The sequence below is a fragment of the Cnephaeus nilssonii genome (genome assembly GCF_951640355.1).
Source record: "Cnephaeus nilssonii genome assembly, chromosome: 2".
NCBI classification, from domain to species: domain Eukaryota; kingdom Metazoa; phylum Chordata; class Mammalia; order Chiroptera; family Vespertilionidae; genus Cnephaeus; species Cnephaeus nilssonii.
In genome coordinates this window covers 76,446,853-76,468,444 of record NC_137073.1, presented here as the reverse complement: position 1 = coordinate 76,468,444, position 21,592 = coordinate 76,446,853, and the positions used below count along the sequence as shown (strand labels likewise).

Below are 21,592 nucleotides of genomic sequence, written 5' to 3'. Positions count from 1 at the left end.
CTTACTGGCCCCTGAGGTGTTGGCTGAAATGCCTCTGTGAACCCACAGGTTGAACAACCACAGGGTGGTTGGGTTCAACCTCCTCCACAGTGCGGCTTTGATGGACCTAAATGGGTGGGAGAATTCTTTCTCAGGAAGCTTCTGATAAGCCACAGGTTCCTGCATCTACACAGGGCATGGGGGTGGGTGGGACAGGGTGGCCCTGGCGCGTGGGAGGGGAGGGAGGGCAGGGAGACAGCAGCCTGGCAGGAGCAGTCCCCACGCAGGGGCAGTTTTCTGTGAGGACAACTTGGGTCTCTGAGCCAGTGAGCAGAAAGGGGCAGCCAAGGTGTTCCCTTACATCTTTCAGGAGATGAGGCCACGTTGTTCTTGGAGAAAAACACAGGCAGGCCACTAACTTTTCTCTTTTAGTTTGGCTACCTCTAGTTATTAAGCATTCCTGTCGGAGCTGATGATATATTTTTTTCTCAGTGGTGTTGTGAGTTTGTCTTTCTTTCCATTTCTATAGGCATTCTACCTGGTGTGGGAGTGGGCAGTTGCTACCTGCCAGATGTCAGAAATTGCTTACAATACAGGCCGATAATAGCAAACGAGTTCTCAGGCAGACACAGAAGTGTATGTCGTGCGAAACTCCTGGTGTCATAATGGATGAGTCCCTCTGCAAAAGGAGAGCAGTATCTCCAGGGAAATCAAACAATTAACAGTGTGCTTGTGCTTGAGTGGTGGGGCCCCACATCATTTAGTATTTTTTTCCTTATGTTTCCTAAATATTTTTAATGTGAATGTGCTATTTTATAATGACCAGTAAAACCACGATGTAGTCCTGTTCATTTCTGATTAACTTAAATAAGACAGACACTTTTCTATCTCCTCCCTTTGTTACAGACTGTACTGCAAATGTACACAAAGGTTGTAAAGATGCTGCACCTCCATGTCCCAAGGTAACCGCTGTCATCTGTGCATGTGCATGTTTCTATCTGGCTCGGTTGCTTCATATGATCTGTTTAGGTTGTGACTCTTCTGTTATCATCTAGATTTATTTCTAGAATGATCACTGCAATGATAAAATCACACCCGCTCCAAGTGTAGGGCTAGTCCCTTCACTGCGTGCTCCCAGAGCGAGAGGGAAAGCGCGGTCTGGCCACCAGAATTAGGCAGTGAGGGTGGGTCTGCCTTTCTGCTGGAACCTGCTTGGCTTACCAGTGTGAACCCTGATTATATGTAAATGAAGCCTAGAGCAGTAATTCTCAGACATCTAACACCATCAGAGTCACCTGTAGGACTTGTTAAAACACAGATTTCTGGGCGCCCCTTCCAGAATTTCTGACCCAGTAGGTCTGGGTTGGGCCTGAGAATTTGCATTTCTAACAAGTTCCCCAGAGATGCTGCTGGTCCTGAGACTATGCTGAGGCTCGCGGGACTAGAAGAATGTGTTCTGTGTTTGGGGGTAGGCTTGAGTAGATGGGCACCTATCATCCTATTCCCTTCTTTCCACTTTGAAGACATGTCAGGAATGCATGTAAGAGAGCACGAGGATCTTTCAGAGGGAAACTTGGAGTCACAACCTCCATGTTAACTGCATCACACGCTGTGTCAGGCCACAGAGTTGGGGGCGACGTTCCGTTGCTCAGACTTGTGTCCTGTAGGCAGGAGGAATAGCCAGGATAGAAAGAAACAAGTGGGGGAAAGGCATAGCTGATAGGAACTCCCCTTTCAGCCCGAATCTGGACACACGAGCTAGCGGCTTCTGGTTCCTCTAGGCTTTTAATAAAGCTGGGATATTCATGAGACTCACGTTCATGAAGCACACACTCATTATAACTTAGCATCTCATTATCATAACATTTTTCTTTGTTGCCTTTAATGTCTTTTGCTTTGAATTCCTCTTTGAAATAATGAAAATGATGTGATAAGAATCCTATCTTGTGTACTAACTGTGTGGACATTCTTGTAGTTCGTTGGTGCTTTGATCTTATTTTATGTGTTTCTGATGTTCTTTACCAGAAATTCCAAGAGAAATATAACAAGAACAAACCACAGACCATCCTTGGAAGTAAGTGATGTGGAAAACTAGAACTTTTCCAATTTCATACATTCCACACATTTTTCCAATGTAAAATACCCCCAACTTTTGTTTTCTCATTTGCCCAATCATTTCTTCTTTCAGAACAAATGCTTGGCATAATTTTTAGTTACTAGTATACAAAGAGATCAAGAATGGTGTAAACTTCTATGGCAACCTAAAAGCCTTTGTACTACATTACTGTATGATTTAAAAAAAATTTTCAATTACAGTTTACATTCGATGTTATTCTGTATTAGTTTCAGGTGTGTAGCATGGAGGTCATGATCTTTTATATTATGGAGGACTGTATGGAGGAGGTATTATGATTTTGCCTCAATTCTAAGATGCGATCTGGCATAACATGCACTACTGATTTAATAACCTTTCAGGGGAAAAAGAAACACCACATTAAATGCACATAATTTCATGTTTTCCTAGCAGTAGCACATATTTATCTACACAAGTACACACTACACACTTCTTAAGAATCACAAAGTTGTGTTGGGGGGGAATCTTCAAGTTTGGAATTTATAGATTCTTATCATTCTTTGTTTATTACCATAACAACCTGGTGTTTTTCATAGTTGTGCTTGAGGCTGGAATCTCCTTAGCTCCTCTAGGATGGCTGTGAAATGTCAAGGTCTATCCAAGTTTTGTTTGCATGTGGTTAGATTTGGTGGTTCTATTTTTTTCTTGAGTTATATATGAAATTTAAACAATTTCTCCTGAACATAACTGCAGCCTTTGACAGTTCCTTACATTGCATGCAAGAACCAGCCATACCATCATCATTTCATGTTTGAAATCCTTTGATTTGTTGTGAGAGATTAGCAATTTCTTCTGCCTCACATGGTGTTGTTTGCCATGTGACCCGCATTTTAAGTTTGTGGTCCCTTTTCATTTCAAGGCTGTAACAAAGTGTGACCCGTGTTTTTAAAACCACTTGAATTAGGGGATAAGGAGGTATGCATCTTCATGGTGACATGCGATTGGGAGTGATGTTACACAAGGTTGAGCTAATGCAGTCAGTACAACTGTGACATAAATAACTGGCTGTTCTGACACCAGGAGTCCCTTTGACCTGAGCTTAAGGTACTTCTCATTTTCATAAGGTTAAGCGTGAAAATAAAAAGCATCTTAAAACGAATAAAATACCATCTATTCCCTCTCTTTACTTGGGAGTCACAAGAATAACATTAAATCATGCATGTGTCAAATTCCTTGCAATATCTCCCTTTTGCTTGAGAAGGTGCCTGCGACAGCTATACTATTATAGGACTGAAATATTTTCTGGGAGTTACAGACAGTATCCACCAAATGTAAATGCACCTATGGCCACAGCATTTTAGAAATGACTAGAAAGGCATTGAAGCACCATTTAGTTTTCAGTATGTGAGACCTGGAGAAGCAGGTCTCATTCCGATGAGCTTTTACAGTCCATGGGCTCAGCGTGGCTTTTATTTGCCTGAAATTCATAGACCATAAAGACACAGACTCCCCAGCATCATTCCAATCCATTGACAGGCTCTGTGTGCGCGTGTGCTTGCCTATACACACACTATGCATTCTAGTCATGGTGCTAATGACACGTTGCGCCTCTTCAAAGCTGGCTCTGGGGAGTACAAGCAGTGGTTTATGAGAAAGCTGCCCCAGTGTTTCCCTGTCCCATTTCCCTGTTTGTTTGTGTAATCCCAGCCGCCCACAGTCTCCAAGTAGCTATGCTGGAGCAGGCCTGCAGCCCTGCTGTCAGGAGGGCGTGACATGGAAGGGACATTCGAAGCAGGTGTTGGGATGTGGAGGGAACTGGTTTCAAGGCTGAGCATGCGAAACGCTAGAAGTGGCCACTGAGTGTTTCGCTTTCTGGCTTTTAAGCGACTACCTGTACTTCCTGTAATTACTGCCCTCTATGAAAACACATGAAGCATCCATTCTGATTTCCAGATTCTTCATTTAGAGACGTCCCCCTGGCTGGTCTCTCCTTGCACCCTTCTTCCTCCATGCCCATCGGATTGCCGGCTGGGAGGAAGGACACCCCAGGGCTGGCCCATCCATTGTCCAGAAGTGTTCCCGGCACCACCTTGGACAGGTAAGTCAGTGTGGTTTTACATCTTCTCACCTCAGAGCCGCTGCTGGGCTAACTCTTCTCCCTCCCTCCACTGCAGGAGGCCAGGGACATCCTTGGAGTCTGAGAGTGACGCGAACGCCTGGAGAAGCAGGTCTCATTCCGATGAGCTCTTACAGTCCATGGGCTCATCCCCCTCCACGGATTCTTTCTTAATGGAAGGTGAGAAAAACATGTTTGCATGTACTGGTGTTTCTGTGAGCATTTGCCAAAAGGAATATTTTCTGAAGGATATGAGATTGAAAAAATATTCTTTGTTCTTTTTAATTCTGTTTCATGTTGTCTCTTTGGTATAGGTTTTTCTAAAAAAAGAAGAAGAAAGTAAGAAAGAAAGAGAGAGAGAAAGAAAAAAATAAAGAAAGGAAAAAAGAAAATTTAGACCCAAAGATTTCCATAGAGTGACCAAGGAAATATGATGTATTTTTTAGTGGACATATGTCATAAATATAATGATGAGAATGGCATACCTTGTATGTTTGTTATTCTTTTAAAAAGTTTTATAGCTATTAATGGAATTGAAATAGGATTATACATTAAAAAGATATATTTCAGTTAAGAAAGAACTTGCTTGGAACTCTGGGATATTTATTGTCATCTGTTGCCTTCCACTTCTAGGGGAATAAAAACATTTTTTTAAAGAGCATATTTTGTAGGATATGACTTAATGTGGGAAATTACTTATCATATCCAAGTTGTATCAATAAGTGAAAGAAAACCGAATGAAAGGAGAGTAGTGACAAGAGAAAGGAGTAGACTCTGCCCCAGGAATCTGTTTCTTTTATTTTAAACTTAAGACTTTAAATTCATTGCCATGTAATGTTTATTGCTCTGAGCTGGAATCATTTCTATGAGTGCTATTTGGACAAACAGCTCTTCGTTTTCCTGAAGGGTGGTGTGTGTGTGTTGTCAAACTCTGTCAGAAAACTCTTGTGCTCACGTGGCTTGAGTCCTGACACCATGTGTCATGTTTATATTAAGGACAGCAAGCCAAGTAAAGAGAAAATAAAGTGGACAAGTACAAAATTCAAATTTGAGTAAATAGTGCAAAACAGCCCAGGGCAAAAGATTCTGTGTTCAAGCACACGTGGACTCTGAAGGTTCCCAAAAGTAAAACTGAAACAGAACGAGCCAAAACAAACAAACAGAAGAATCATCAAATGTCTTTTTTTTTTTTTTTAGTATAAACACAACCATTGTGTTAATATCTGATTCTTCTTTGCTTTCATGAGCGCAGTCTTGGTTTTCAGATGTTTCAACTCTTATCAACAGTATTTTGGCTTAGTTGTTTCTCTGTTTATAGCACGTTTGTTTGGTGTGATGAATCCATAAACATGGGGACTTGTGAAGGTCTGTTTGTGTTCCACTTCTGACTTTTCCAAAACCACATTAGATGTCGTGGACTCTTCTCTGTGGAGCGACCTCAGCAGTGATGCGCAGGAGTTTGAAGCAGAATCTTGGAGTCTGGTGGTGGACCCCTCGTTTTGTAGTAGGCAGGAGAAGGATGTCATCAAAAGACAGGATGTCATTTTTGGTAAGCTTTTCAGATATGCTCCTTGGGAGGAAGCAATGTCATATAGAGGGAAAAACCTCGACTTTGAAACCATTCAGACCTGAGTTCAATTCAAATTCTACCTTTTTCTTTCTTTCTTTTTTTAAAGCAACTTTCTCAATGTGATTTTTATTTTTATATTTATTTATTTTTTAAAATATATTTTTATTGATTTCAGAGAGAAAGGGAGAGGGGGAGAGAGATAGAAACATCAATGATGAGAGAGTATCATTGATCGGCTGCCTCCTGCACGCACCCTACTGGGGATTGAGCCCGCAACCCGAGCATGTGCCCTTGACCAGAATCGAACCCGGGACCTTCCAGTTCTCAGTCCAGTGCTCTATCCACTGAGCCAAACCAGCTAGGGCCACATGCTACCATTTTCTAGTTACTTGATCTCTGATAAATTGTTTAATTCACCTGGACCTCTGTCTCCATCTGTAAAATGGAAATAATGATACTCAGGTTTAAAACGTTGTGAGGATTAAATGAGGCATTGTGTGTGCTTGATACAAAGCAGAATTTATTTCTTACACCCTTTTCAAGTTTATTTAAGCATGGCCTATATACATTTACCTCTGCTATTATAAGAATCACAGAAAAATTTCACATATGTTGATGTAGGGTGGACAGGGCTATTGTATATATGACCCTGCAATTTTCCTGCACGCACCAGAGGTTGCCAATCACGTAGATCGCAATGGGAGGGGCAGCACCCGGATTAGGGCAGTGTGTGACGGTGGGATGCCGTCCTGCCTATGGAGTTACACTCTGCTGACATTTACTATTTCATGCTACGTGAGGTGGAGGCAGTCTGAGTCAGGGGAAGTTCAGTTATGCACTAGTTAGGAAAAAATGAGGTTTAAAAATTTTTCAAGTACAAAGTAGATGCTAAATAGTAGTTCTAAGAAGACACCCTATTTGAAAGATAAGACTAGCTCTTAGTTTTCATTGATCCCATGTACAGGCAGACCTCGGAGATATTTCAGGTTCAGTGCCAGACCACTGCAATAAAGCAAATATCGCAATAAAGTGAGTCATAATTGCTTTGCTGGTGGAGGATCTTGCCTTCAATCTGTAATAAATGCACAATAAAGCAAAGCACAACAAAACAAGGTATGCCTGTGTGCAAGTGTAGCCCAAAAAGTCCATTGGCAAGTGAGGACCCCTTCTCACCTGGGTGGTTATGCAGGCCAGGTGAGGTGCTATGCAAGCACGCTTGAAGTCTGTCCAGAGCTGCATCAGTGGGAGTTACTATGGAAAGGAAGATGCTGCCAGTATTTCTCATGCAATTTATATTATACTGTAATTTTTCTTCATTTTTTCTCTTGATGTCATGTATTATCAAAAATAACCTAACCCATTTTGGATGAATTTACCATGTACGGTAGTTCACAGCATGGCCTTTGTGTCAGAAAGGCTTGGATTCTGGGAAAATTCCTTCACTTTTCTTCTTTATTGTCTTTTAAAGATGAGGGAAATCATTTCTATTTTGGGGTCATGCTAGATAAATGGACTAGAGCAGTGGTCAGCAAACTCATTAGTCAACAGAGCCAAATATCAACAGTACAACGATTGAAATTTCTTTTGAGAGCCAAATTTTTTAAACTTAAACTTCTTCTAATGCCATTTCTTCAAAATAGACTCGCCCAGGCCGTGGTATTTTGTGGAAGAGCCACACTCAAGGGGCCAAAGAGCTGCATGTGGCTCGCGAGCCGCAGTTTGCCGACCACTGGACGAGAGGATTAAATAAAATGATATGGTTATGTGTTTAGCACTGAAACATGGTAGGAAATAATGTAAAGTTAGTGGGTTCCCAATTAAAGAGATTTTTGTTTATGATAAAATAATAAAGTTACATTTAGATTTGTTTACCCTCCATGGCTAATATTTAATTAATTAATTAATTAATTAATTAATTAATTTTTATTGTTGACATTTTAAATTCTTTCTTAAAACATGTGAGTTTGGAAAAACTAATCTAGGACTTCTGGTCTTCTACAAATTGTGAATTATTATTTTCTCTCATGTTGCATTCTTAAAGTTGAGATTTAATTTACATACCATAAAGTTTACCCCTTTACAGTGAACCTAATGGTTTTTAGTATGCAGCCATCAACTGCTATCTAATTCCATGGGATTTTCACGGCTCCAGAAGGAAAGCCAGTACCCATTAGCAGTCATTCTCCATTTTCCCCTCCCACTTAGCCCCTGGCAACCACTACTCTACTTTGTGTGTCTAGGGATTTGCGTGTCCTGGACATTTCACATAAATGGAATTGTACAGTATATGATCTTTTGTGACTGCTTTCACTTAGCATTATGTTTTCAAGATTCATTCATATTGCAGTATCAGTCTCCATTCCTTTTTATGCCTGAATAATATTCCATTGTATAAATATACCACATTCTGTTCATCTAATTATCAGTTGATAGATATTTTGGGTTGTTTCCACTTTTGGGGTCATATGATAACTTTATGTTTAACCTTTTAAGGAACTGCCAGGCTGTTTTCCCAAGCAGCTGCACCATTTTACATTCCCATTGACAAAGTATGAGGTTTCTGACTTTTCCACATCCTCACCTCACCAACACTTTTTTATTGTCCATCTTTTTTATTACAATTATCCTAGTATGTGTGTAGTTGTGTCTCACTTTGGTTTTGATTTGCATTTCCTTGATAGCAACTAGTAATGATATAATTATTGGCCACTTGTATATCTTTGAAGAAATATCTGTTTAAATATTTTGCCTATGTTTGAAGTGAGTTTATTGTTGTTATTGTGAGAGTTATTTATATATTCTGGACACAAGTCCCTTACCAGGTATATGATTTGTAAATATTTTCTCCCATTTTATGGGTTGTCTTTTTACTTCCTTGATGATGTTCCTTGATCATGATACATTGTTTTCCCCTAGAGAAATTGGAATTTTGGAGACTGATTCAGTAATAGAAAGCATCTATTGTTGTCTGCTTTGAGGAACTTTATTATATTTAATTCAATTTAATTCACCAAATTAATGGTGCTCCTACTCAATGCAAAAACAACCTCCCCCAAAATAAACAACATGCACACAACAAAACAAAACAGAAAAACTGAGACATACTAAGTGATATTTCAGAGAGCACTCAGAGAAGAATAAGACCAGTTCCTAGCTAAAGGTACCTAAAGACGCTAGCTAGTTATGTTATGAGAGTTTCAGATACATTGGATTCTTATGTATTGGACTTGAATTTGTCTTCTTCTATCTGGAAAAACAGAAAATGTTGATTAACTTAAGCTTGCATTAATGTTGAATTGATGCTGACTTTTATAGTGGAAGAAGGTTATTTTTAAACATTTCCTCTTTTTAATTTGTGTGACGTATAGTGTTTAGCAACTAACTTAGGTCAGTAGGGATTCTTGTTTAAAAGAATCCTGTTTCTGCTCGCGTGTTTCAGAGCTAATGCAAACGGAAATGCATCACATCCAGACCCTCTTCATCATGTCTGAGGTCTTCAGGAAAGGGATGAAGGAGGAGCTGCAGCTGGACCACAGCACCGTGGATAAAATCTTCCCCTGCTTGGATGAGTTACTTGAAATTCATAGGCATTTCTTCTATAGCATGAAGGAGCGGAGGCAGGAATCCTGTGCTGACAATGACAGGAATTTCGTCATTAACCGAATTGGAGATATTCTAGTCCAACAGGTAAGAGAGGTTTAAAGGTCCTAACCTCAAAAACTGAAAGGTTTGCAGATTCTCTACGGCATTAAACACCTATGGAGAACTGGAATTAATTTCATTCTGATTGACAGATGATTTTGGTTGCTTTTCTTTTATTTGATGTTAGTTTATATGACTGATGCCTGACAGTTTCCAAAAACCAGTGACTGGCCCTACCTCTACCTCCACCAGGAGTCACAGCCACAAGGAAATCCCTTTATGAAAATTCTATTTAAACTTCTTATTGTGATGGCTTTCCAATAATGTGGCTTCCCCAGTGGGCCTGTGATAGTCTTACCAACATCTTCAGGGCAAGCACTGGCTCGTTTTAGGAGGAGGCAGATCTATTACCATGAAAGCCCCGGAGTTCATGCCTGGGAGACAGAGATTGTTCTATAGGTCAAGCTTATTGAAACATCTATCCCACATCTCTGCTTCCCTCCATCAGTTAATTAATTTGCACCCTAGTTATTCATCTTTCTCTTTTATCTTGGCCAATGATTAATTACCTGCCTCTTGATCTATTTGTGATGTGCTGACAGAAATCAAATTCCCAATGGAGGACTGAGTCCATGGACATGGTCCCTTAGCCAGTGTACATGCCAGCCAGTGAGAGGTCCCCAAATGTTGCCACATAATCCTTTCTTCAATCTTCAAAAATATTCAAACTATAAGTTGAAATCACAAAGACTACAAAAAGAATAAATTATATCAAATGTTTTTTATTTGGCTATTTGATAATTGAATTAGTTCAGTATAATATAATCACATTAGATTACTGTCTTCCCTTTACTTCTTGACCACTTTCTTTTAACGGAAAAAGAGAAGTGATTGTGTTTAGAAGTTCCATGATTTTATTCTTTTTTTTTTATATAAGTGTAAATACTTTATTTGTTCATATGCCATGAAAAGACCAGTAAAGTATCATGAGCTGCTTTTATAAAACATTTCTAATATTGCTAAGAAGCAGGCCCATTAATAGACGAACAGAATATGCCAACATTATTGTCTATTTGTAGATTAATAAACAGGCAATTATTTTAACATATGCTCATCAGCATTGAGCTCTGGAAACCATGATCTTTATTCTTTATTTGCAAAGTATGTATTGAAATATATGAAAATTGCATTTTCCCTTTAGTGTTCAGAACTGACTCAATTTATAAATCATCACTGAAATGTTATTCTCAGTTTTCAGAAGAAAATGCAAATACGATGAAGAAAATATATGGAGAATTCTGTAGCCATCACAAAGAAGCTGTCAGCCTATTTAAAGAACTCCAGCAGAATAAAAAGTTTCAGAATTTTATTAAGGCAAGTATTTTAAAATTCTATCATGCAGTGGCAAACCAGTTTGGGAAAATAGTTCATGCTTATTTCTTATGTAACCTGACTAAGTTTCACATCTAGGTGCTGTTTTAGAAGGAAGTGCTAATAAGTTTGTGGTCAAGATGAAAAGTCTTTTTCTGTGTTAGTAAAATATTTCTTCTAAATCATTTTCTTTTGTAGCTTGTATTTGTGAAGTCATGTCCTCTGAGCTTATGAGCACCTTTGTAATATCCTGTGAAGCTCTTTCATGCCCTGACAAGTTAAAAATCAGAAGAATCATAGTAAAAACAAGGACAGAATCCTTCCACTCCCACCGAATTAGCTTGAAGCAAATCCATGACTCATCATCATTTTATATGCATCTCTAAACAATACAATCTTTTTAAAAATTACAGCGACATTATCGCGCTTAGATAAATGAACAGTAATTCTTTAATATTTTTCAACAGCTGGCCAGTATTATAATTTCCTGATTATTTCATAAAATTGAATTGCTTAAATAAAGATCTGTCCAAGGTTCACAATTATATATGAGTTGTTTTAATTTTTTAAATTTGAATGTTCCTCTTTCCTTTTTTTGCATCTAATTTATTTGTTAAAGAAATTTGTCCTTTAGCATGCCATGGATCCCAAATTTTTATCTAACATTTAAAAAATTCTAATAGATTCTCCTCCTTTTGTATTCTCCTCCTTAAAGAATACTCTGAAATTTTTAGAAAAAGTTGCCCTGATTAGAGGGAACTTTAAGTTCCATGGTGAATAACAACACAAAGAGGACACCCTGTTGGAAAAATATAGTTAACAGCAAACTCATACTCAAACTCTAACTTTGATTTCTGAGTATTTTTCAACACTTTTGCTGTTCATGAATCTTAACTTTTATATGTATTTGAATATACTCACATTTGGAATTAACTACAAATACATCAGAGCAATTGAAAACTTCTTGAAATCTTGGAGAGCTGGGTTATTGAAATTAATGACAAAGTGTACAAGTTAATGACAATGCATCAATTTTCAATTAATAATAATGTGTATTGTATTGTGTCTGAAATATGCTGTTGATGATTCTTAGTATTATTAAATTCACATTTATAAAGAAAATACGAATAGAGTTTGTAAATATAAAAATATATCTTTTTTTAAGCTCCGAAATAGTAATCTTTTGGCTCGACGCCGAGGAATTCCAGAATGCATTCTGCTAGTCACTCAGCGCATCACAAAGTACCCCGTCTTAGTGGAGAGGATATTGCAGTACACAAAGGGTGAGTGATGACTTCTGGGACAAACATTTGCCTCTTTCATTACTTTGAAACATGCCTGAGGTGTTGTAAAGACCTATACCGGTAAATGCTTGTGGCCTCTGATTCATAAAGATTTCCATTATGGAAAAACTGTTAAAGCCTTAGGATTTGGATCTATTTTGAAAAGTTACCTTTTATAATGTGGCTTGGCCAATAGTCTAAAGTCCTCCAAGCAGCCCAAACCAAGCAGGCTTCTTCATACTTTGACCCTGACTTTCTCTTCTGCAGTCTTTCCATATCCAGATCTTCTTCATACCTCTTCATCCTCATCTTCCTGCCCCCTTCCTGCTGTTTGTTGAAACATATGCAGTTGGTCCTAGCAACAAATGTCAACTCTCCCAACCACTGAATTATTAGATTGAGAATGATTTGTGAAGGAGCTATTTTTGACCCTGTAATTCGTTAAGTCCCAGGGAGTGATATCTGGGTATCCTTTAAGGAGCTATGAATGCACATGGCTGGACTGTAAGCTCCTAGAGGGGACTAGAAAGGCCTGTGTCTGTCTGATTCACAACTGGATCTTCAATGCCTCGTGCAGTGGCTGGCCAAGGATAGCCTATCAATAAACAAATACATATCAGTGCAATGAATGAATAAATAAAATTGCCAGTTCCAAAAGTTAGCTTATCAATTTTGAGTTTATTATTATTGGGGTTTAGTGTGTTGTATTAACATGGGCTGGGTTTGGAGTTATGTGAACTTGCATTGCTATTGCATGTACTTGGTTCTGCCGCTCATTAGTTGGGCAAGTTAATTAAATGAGCCTCCGTTTTCTCCACTACCAAGTGAGAATAATAATCCTCATCTTATGGAATTGTGAGGATCAAGTGAGGTTGTCTCAGAAAGTGCCCAGTGCAGAGCCTGGTGTAAACAAGGTGCTCAATAAGTGGGAGCTGTTTTCATTCTCTTCATTATGATCAGTTGACTTACAGTTAATGAAAATGGTGTCCTAGGATACTGTGTGAGATCAATGAGATTTTATATGCCAACTCTAAAAAAGTCAACTCTGACATTCCTTTTTGGGAAGGGGTCTAGGTGAGTAGGGGTCTAGGTGAGTAGCATCTATTCCTCGTGTCCCATTTTTATTGATCCTTATAATATAAAAGAAAATAGAAGCACAATATACAGAGAAAAACCTCATAAATATTGTTTTCAGCAAAAGAATGAAAACAAAATCAAGACTTTCATTGTGTATTATGTTTATACTAGTAGCCCTGCACACGAATCCGTGTGCCAGTAGGTCGCTGCCGCCCTCCTGTAGCTCCCCCACCTCCTCCCCCCTCCCTCCTCATGGCTTGCAGCCCTGCCCCCTACTGTAGCTCTCAGCTGCCCCCTTGTAGTTCGCTGCCCCATCCTCCTCCAGATCCCTGATCCGGTGGTTATGCAATTGGTCGTACGCCTCAGGGTATATCGGATAACTAGCATATTCCTCTCTTATTATATAGGATATACAATACCTCACAGACTAACATTTGTCAGATTGTATTAGGTCCGCTCCAACAATCATCCCATGCCATATTCCTGGAAGAATGAATAATAGTGATTCCCTAGTGTGTGTCAACCAGGATAATTATGACATATGGCTCCTCACACACAGCTGTCTGACCTCCTTAGGTCAGAGCTTCCCAATGGTCAGTCTCTCTCTTTCTCTGGCTACTGAGAACATGGTTCACATGACTCTATTATGGCAATGCTTCTCAAACTTCATTAGGAGTTACCCTTCACCTGGGGACGTTTACATGTTGATTCTGATTCAGTTAGCCTGAGGTAGAACCCAAGGTATGCATTTCTAACAATACTCCCAGGTGAGTCTGATGCTGCTATACTTTGAGTAGCAAGCTATTGTAAGATAGTAATTTGTCCCTGAAGGTCAAGACTTTGAGCCTTTTCTTGGCCTTATCCCAAGTCACCTTGTAACTTAAGATTAACTTTCTCTACTCAACTTTCCATGAAATATGCTCTTTAGAAAGAACTTTGGTGGGGGGCGGGGTGTATGCTGCTTATTGGGCAGTAGGTGTAGTAAAATAGTGAGGTGTGTCCTTTCACGGGCCATGAGAAAGACTCTTCTTTGTTGAAGATGAGTGTCTGCATCTATTCCTTGAGCTTTTCTGACAGATCCTCATGTATCTAACACATTTAGGCCCTTTGGAGGACTTGTTCTAATCCCACTGGACTGCTATTCCTTCGTATTTATTTCTGCTGCTCTGGGCTCTAGAGAATCTTTGATTTTTCTCTGCCAATTTTTTTTTTTTACATCTTTTAGCAACTTCTAACCTCCTGAAACGTTTTCCCCTTCAGTTCCTTTTGCCTCAATAAACATCAACTAGGTGTTTTTTTAAATCCTCAACTATAGAAAATAGCTACACTCGGTTTTATCTGGAGTTTCAGGATGCTGTTCCAGAAACTCCTGCAGAGATTTTGCTTAAGATAACCCAGAGATAAGAGCAGGTGGCCAGTGTTTTAAAGAATAACAACTAGACTCAGTGATCATCTACTCTGTTGGCATGAGCCACTAGGCACAGTGCCATGGTCAAGTTTTTTAGTTCAAAAAATGTTTAATATGTATTATTGATATATTTATCTTCCTGCGAATGCACTTGTAAAATGTAGTTTTGAGTATTATTTTTATGGAGGAAGGGATCCAAGAAAGCAACTGAGTCGGAGGCCCATTCAAGGCACCCTGAAGCTCTAATTTATGAAAGGACTTCAACCTGGGCCTGTGGCTTGGTTAAGTTCTGAGAAGCTTGGTGTGGGGATTACTTGATCACCTGTGTCTGGGAAGGTAGAAGGAAGGCCTAACTTAGTATACATGGTGGGGCAAAAGTAGGTTTACAGTTATTCAGATGGAAAATAATTAATAAATAATAATCCAAGAATAAACACTGTGTTTTGCATACTCACAACTGTGGCTACTTTTGCCCCACCTTGTATATAAGACATTCCCTGCTCTAGGAGGAAGGTCAAACCAGTCTCTAGAAATCAGACATCCTATTTTCACAGTGTTTCAGCTGAAGCACATCTGATAAGCAAATCTTTTATAATTAAATATTTTAACGGTTCTTTTGGGAGGAGGGGTGCACAGTGACAATGTGGTATTTGAATTTAATCCAACATTTTTGTTCAGAGACTTTTGCTGTTTGGATGATACATTTAACTGTATTTAAAAGTATAGGAAAAAACTGTCTCCCTTAGCTCTCTGGCTTATTGTATCATGTTTCTTTCTTTTTCCCATGCAGAAAACACGGAAGAACATAAAGACTTATGCAAAGCTCTTTGCCTAATAAGAGACATGATTGCAGCAGTGGATTTAAAAGTCAGTGAATATGAGAAAAACCAAAAATGGCTTGAGATCCTAAGTAAGATTGAAAACAAAACATACACCAAGCTCAAAAACGGCGATGTGTTTAGGAAGCAGGCACTGATAAGCAAAGAAAGGACTCTATTACATGACGGCCTTGTTTTTTGGAAAACTGCCACGGGCCGTTTCAAAGGTACTGTGGTACTCCCAGAGCAATTTCTCCTTTTTTCACACATGAGATTCATTTAGCAGAGGACAGATTTTCAAAAGATAAATTGTTCAGAAATGTAGGCACAAACCCTGGGTCAGTGGAAAAATTCCTGTAGGATCGAGTTGTGAATACCCATAGGCAATGTGGCCAATGCTACGAACCTTTTTAGTGGCAGTTTGCAGCTCTAAGCAAAAGCCTTTATGTATATCTTATGAATGTCCAAGTTTGTGATGGTTGAATCAAAGGAACTGAGAATTCTGCTAATGGTTGGCACAGAAATGTTAATCTGGCAAATGTGATTTAAAGGGGGGGTGGCACACCTGCACACCCAGCTCAGGACTAGCCGGCCATGGAGGGGAGGAGTGAACTCTGAATGTCACGTTCGGTACTGAGTAACATACTGCAAAAATAGACACGTTTACATTGGTGTAGATGCTTCCTCAGTACTAACAGCAATAACGTGACTCCACTAATCTGGTCCGCGTTATAACAGTTTATTCAGGTTCTTAGGGGCTGATTCTGTAGCTAGCATCTTGCCTGACCTAGGCTTTCTCAACCCTGGCCACACTCTAGAATCACCTCTGGAGCTTAAAAAATTTACTACTGCTTATCTCCTCCCAGAAATTCTGAGCTTATTGGTCTGGGATGAAGCTCAAATATAGGGGTGTTTAAAAGCTTGCAGGTGAGTCTGCTGCACAGCCAGGTTAAGAACCTCTGGTCTGCTTTCCTTGTTTTTAACGCATCCAACATCCTCAGGTAAACACTGAGAGGTTGTTAATCCTATTGGAGGATTGTCAAGTTTCGCTGGTGATTGCCACTAATGACTGAAATGGGATTTGTTGGTCAGCAACTTGCCACGTGGCGCCTAAACATTAACCACAATTAGAACATTAACCAAACTAAAATATTAAGCACTGTCTATAGATCCTGTGTGTCCGATCATTTGCTCTTGATCCACTTTGCAGAATCATTAGTTTGGTAGCTCTGTCAGAACGGTCAGTGGTATAGAGAAGATGGGTTCTTGTGAACAATTTGTAAGAGAAGTATAGGATCTAGATGGGACAAAATAGCAAATTTTTATATATAATTTGAGGCAGAAGCTGCCCTCTAACATTTTTAATTAGCACTTCTTTTCCCCCATAAAGTAACAGCTTGCTCCATTCTATTAAAACTTTTTGTTTAATTGGATATTTTTTTTCCTTTTTAAAAGTTACAACATTAAATTTGCTGGAGATTTAGCAATACTTACAGTGACACACATAAACATGCATACCCAGACACAGCTTGTCTGTTAAGTTATCTATAAAATATCTTTGGCTATCATAATGCAGGCATTTTTATCAAAGTTTCATAATTAGATGAAGTCTTTTTATTTTTAAAAATATTTAATGTCGGCATTTGAACTGTGGTTTGCTTCATTGATACTAACAAAGCTTTTTTCTTTGAAGATATCCTAGCGCTACTTCTAACTGATGTGCTGCTCTTTTTACAAGAAAAAGATCAGAAATACATCTTTGCAGCTGTTGTAAGTATATGGCCATGTGATGCATGTTTAATCCCACATCTCCTTGAAAAATTCCTGACATTCCTGGTGACATTATGTAGTCATGGGTGAGAATATGCCCCTGTTATATTCCCATTGTAATTAATGACTACAGTGTTTAGTAACAAACATCTAATTGGATTTAAGTAGCATGATGAGCATTGAGTTATCACAACCAGGATAGGTCGTTAGCTGGCTCAGCAGTTTAACCAATTATGATACACACACACACACACACACACACACACGTAACCATATATATATATATATATATATATATATATATATATATATATATATATATATTTAATCTTTATTGTTGCAAGTATTACATAGGTTCCCCCCCCCCCATTAACCTCTTCAATTATGAAAAGATTGCAGTAGTTTGGTACTGGCTGGTGAACAGGCACTGCCATAACTCCCTCCCCGCTGCTGTGACCCTCTGCCATCTGGTTCTGTAGGTCTTTCCTCCAAATACCCACCCCCTTGGCTTCCCAGAAGCTCATGTGTTAATGTTGGTCACTTCTGGCACCTTGCTGCCTGTCTTCTGTACCTGTTGCTAACCCCGTTCATAACTGTCATGACTTTCCTTCTGTCCAACAAGAAAACACCATCCTGGTATCTCACGTTTAAAGATTCCTGTTATTTCTACTATAATGGTTACTAATGATGGAGGCTGTTCCTGTAATAGTTATCTCTATAGTATGCTATGTTAACCTCATTGCCAGCAGAGTAGATTAGCAATATAGCCAGAGTTTTATATCATTTCCTATGCAGCATCTTGTGGTCCAAAATGACTCACTTAGAGAAGGAAGATGTCATCAGTTAACACCTTGTCAGCACCATGGAGCACCAGGCCCTGGTAGAGGAAAGAATCTAAGGTGCAGGAACAAGGTGGACAGCATGATGGTGTTTCTAAGACGCTAGTGATTGTCATCCATTGACTGATAGGATGTTCAGGTATCATCAGCCGATACCATCAGTTCCACCTGTTTTTGGCAAATTCAAAGCTTATGCTGCTCAGAGTAAACAAGAAGCATGCCTGCCCAGTGGGGGGTCCTGGGGAGGAAGAGGCTGGAACAGTGCCTCACCTGCCTGTCTGGGCTTGTCAGGTTGGGACAGTTGGCTTCTGTACCCTGTTCAGCACATTGCCTCTTATCACATAGTGTGCAAGTTGTATAAAGATCAGAGATGCTCTCCCAAAGCTACACCAGCAGAAAACCAGAGGCATTAACCAAGTCCCCAATTTCCTGATCTGTTTGGATTGTATATATTGCAAATTTCATGACCACCTACTGATTTGTCCAGCAACCCCTCTCGGCTGTGACCTGGGTACTCTGAAAGAAAGCAGAGTAAATAAGTGGGCTGTTTGACCTGTGGTTGGCGAGAAAACAAATTTACACCACTGCTTTATAGAAACGAAGGTTCCTCAAAACCAAAGACCTAAAGGAGAAGCAAATCCTGCCTCCTTGGGCCAGACAGCCTGATGGTGGATCAAAGAATTAGGCACAGCATATGGACAGCGGTTTTGTTTTCTACAACAACAGAGTGTACGGATTGAGAACCAGCTGTGATGCTTAGCTTACAGTATAACTTGAAATATTAGACCACATTTACCATGAAATGGGACTTTAGGGATGCAACCCACCAAATGCCAGGTTGAAGGCAGCCACAACTCAGCTCCTCTTGGTAAAATGTGTTTGGCAATGGACAACAGTGAGATGGTGCTGATACTGTTTCCTGAAGATGTTAGCCTAACATGTAGCTGCCAGCTAAGCCCTTGCGGATGTCAGGAAGCAAAAGAGGAAGCATTATCCTTAAAGAGTCAAGTGCACCCTACTGTCAATCAGATGCTTTTTAGTTGCATCATATACATTTAGTTGACACAGCCCATGTATCATAAATATCTTATGGTTAATAACTTGAGGGAATTGATGCATTGGCTAAGAGTATGCAAATATCTGTATTTCCTGGTTCTCATCTAAGTATTTTATAAAGTTATCTTCATGCTAATACCCACAGGTGAGATTCTCTGTCCCTTGTACTATTAGAAAGACTTCTTTAGTAAATGCTTGCTACATGTTACAGAAGACATGACGAATTTGGAAATGGCCAGAAGATAAACAGCTGAAAAATATCAAGAGGATGGAATAGCTGCCCTAAAAGATAATTCTGTTTGTTTTCAAAGAGGACTCAGTTGGAAATGGCAGTAGGACTCAAATATATAAAATGAATAGGAAAAAGCAGATGTTTTTACTAAATCCTGGAATGCTGAGTGTAGGAGGTTGTCTTGCCATATAGATGTGCAAGTTGAAACGAGGAGGTGACCTTAAGGTCTTGTTATCACAGTGGAATCACAAATAGAATTGCTCAACCATAGAATCCGCCACCTTGTGGAATCACAGTGGATATCTTGTAACCATGGGGCTAAAGGTGGCAGCTCCTGTTCCTCCTCTTCTGTGGCAGAGCCTTCCGTGCCTACAGCGATGTGTGCCTGCACACACCCTCAGATGTGGTAGGGCTGTGGGTGCTGGGAGAGCAAAGCCAGCACTAGAGTCAGCAGTGAGGCAATGAGCGGCATGTTCTGGTAAAGGCGTCGCTCCGTCCACGAGGGAGAAGCAAAACCACACGCTGCAACTTACACTATAAACGGGTGGAAGCCACAAACCAAGGAAGAGTCTTCATATTTACCCCCAAAACTTCAGCAGGCATTCCTTTGGCTATTCTTCCGTCTACGGCTGCCTCGCTACATTACCATATTCAGTGTCTCATTCTCTCTGAATTCCCGAGACTTAGAGGGAACAGTGGTCACAGGAAGTGTTGGGAGAAGAGGTGACTTAATCATGGATTGGATGCCAAGTTGTAGACTTCCTTCCTATTCCCCTCCGATAGAATTAAGCTAAATCTAGTTCTACAGACATTTATTGAGGGCCTGCTCATGAAAAGCACTGTGTCAGACATGAAGATGAATTAGACCTATTTCTGCCTACCAAGGGGTCCCCTGGTTGGTAGAAATAAGAGAACTTTGCAGGTAGAACTGTGGAAGATGTGTTGCTGCTCCTCTGATAGCAGGAGACACTGGTTATGCCAGGGGAGTCTGAAGCCTGGCTACCTCCTTCTTGCCTGTCATTTTCACATTCCACTCCTTGGTACCTGGGATTCTGTATCTGTCCCCTTATTGCAACAGTGTTTTTGTTAACTGCCAAATCCAAGGGACTCTTTAGGTCTTCCATCTCTCTCAATCTCTCCGTAATATTTGATATACTATTTCCTATCCCATTCCTTTCTAGAAAAATTCCTCCACCCCTGACTATGGCATTTTGATGTTTTCTTCGCAGTGCTCTGATGGTTCTCTCTTTTTAAAAGTTGTCCTTTTATTTTATTTTATTTTTGTTGCAAGGTAATTTTATTTACTTGCAGCAATTAAAGGAGTTGGGATTTATATCCGAAGCTCTGCCTCCCCACAGGGAGGGTTAGCGATTGTGTATGCACACTCTTTGGTCAATGACGTGTTGGTTTCTTTAAAAGTTGTCCTTTTAAACCACCAGTTCTTGAGGACAAACACTTTCCTGTATCTTTTCTTCCCACCCTGTCTTCACCATAAATGTTCTATGGAGCTCCTGCCAACTTCCTCAGCTCTTGGGAAAAGACTGAAGTGATACTAAGACTTACCTAACACGGTTGCTTTCCTTCGCTAATGTGCTCTGCCAGACCTCACTTGGGATGGGATGCTGTTTCATCTGCACGCCCTCCTATTTTACGCAGGACCAGAAGCCATCCGTTATCTCTCTTCAGAAGCTTATCGCCCGAGAAGTTGCTAATGAGGAGAGAGGAATGTTTCTGATCAGCGCTTCTTCTGCTGGCCCTGAGATGTATGAGATTCACACCAATTCCAAGGAGGAGCGAAATAACTGGATGAGGCGGATCCAGCAGGCAGTGGAGAGGTAACATTTCCTTCTCCCCATAGGCTAGGAAATGGGCTGGTTCAAAGGGGAGCATGCTCTAACGGTATCTCCCTTGCACAAAAACGTTGCCTCAGCCCGAGCGGTCTGCTCCCCTGCACCTGCCTGTGATAGGCCCTCACCTGCAGCTTTGTCCTCCCAGCCTCCCTGCATGCAACCCCCATCCTCCCCTCTGCCTGCGGCAACCCTACCCATCTTGATGCAGCTCATGTTCATCTCCTTCACGAACACCTCTTTGCTTCCATTGGCTCTTTCTTTCCTGAACTTCTTTAACATGCTCTCTAAAGCATTTATTTGGTGCCTGTCATACACTGCCTTGTGGCTGTAATCATTTTCCATGTATATATGTTTATTTATTAGATTGGAAGCTCCTTGAGGGCAGGCGCCATGTCTTATGTTTCTCTGTGGACTGAATTCTGAAGAATCATTCAATAAACATTTTTAGATTAGTGGATCTAAGTGCTCTAGGTCAATTTACTCCTCCTTACTGTGCACAAGCAGTTT

General features: G+C 40.0%; 1 protein-coding gene across 6 annotated transcripts in view; it reads left to right on the top strand.

Moving 5' to 3' along the window:
* ARHGEF28 (Rho guanine nucleotide exchange factor 28) overlaps positions 1-21,592 on the top strand; it is a 259,482-nt gene that overhangs the window by 190,310 nt on the left and 47,580 nt on the right. For all 6 annotated transcript variants that reach the window (XM_079796132.1, XM_079796130.1, XM_079796131.1 and 3 more), the window contains 11 exons: positions 886-941; positions 2,005-2,053; positions 4,007-4,151; positions 4,228-4,349; positions 5,578-5,718; positions 9,179-9,426; positions 10,633-10,755; positions 11,918-12,035; positions 15,311-15,565; positions 17,032-17,108; positions 20,892-21,070. In XM_079796132.1, coding sequence (XP_079652258.1) covers positions 886-941; positions 2,005-2,053; positions 4,007-4,151; positions 4,228-4,349; positions 5,578-5,718; positions 9,179-9,426; positions 10,633-10,755; positions 11,918-12,035; positions 15,311-15,565; positions 17,032-17,108; positions 20,892-21,070 — 1,513 coding nt within the window. The remainder of the gene's footprint in view (positions 1-885; positions 942-2,004; positions 2,054-4,006; positions 4,152-4,227; positions 4,350-5,577; positions 5,719-9,178; positions 9,427-10,632; positions 10,756-11,917; positions 12,036-15,310; positions 15,566-17,031; positions 17,109-20,891; positions 21,071-21,592) is intronic.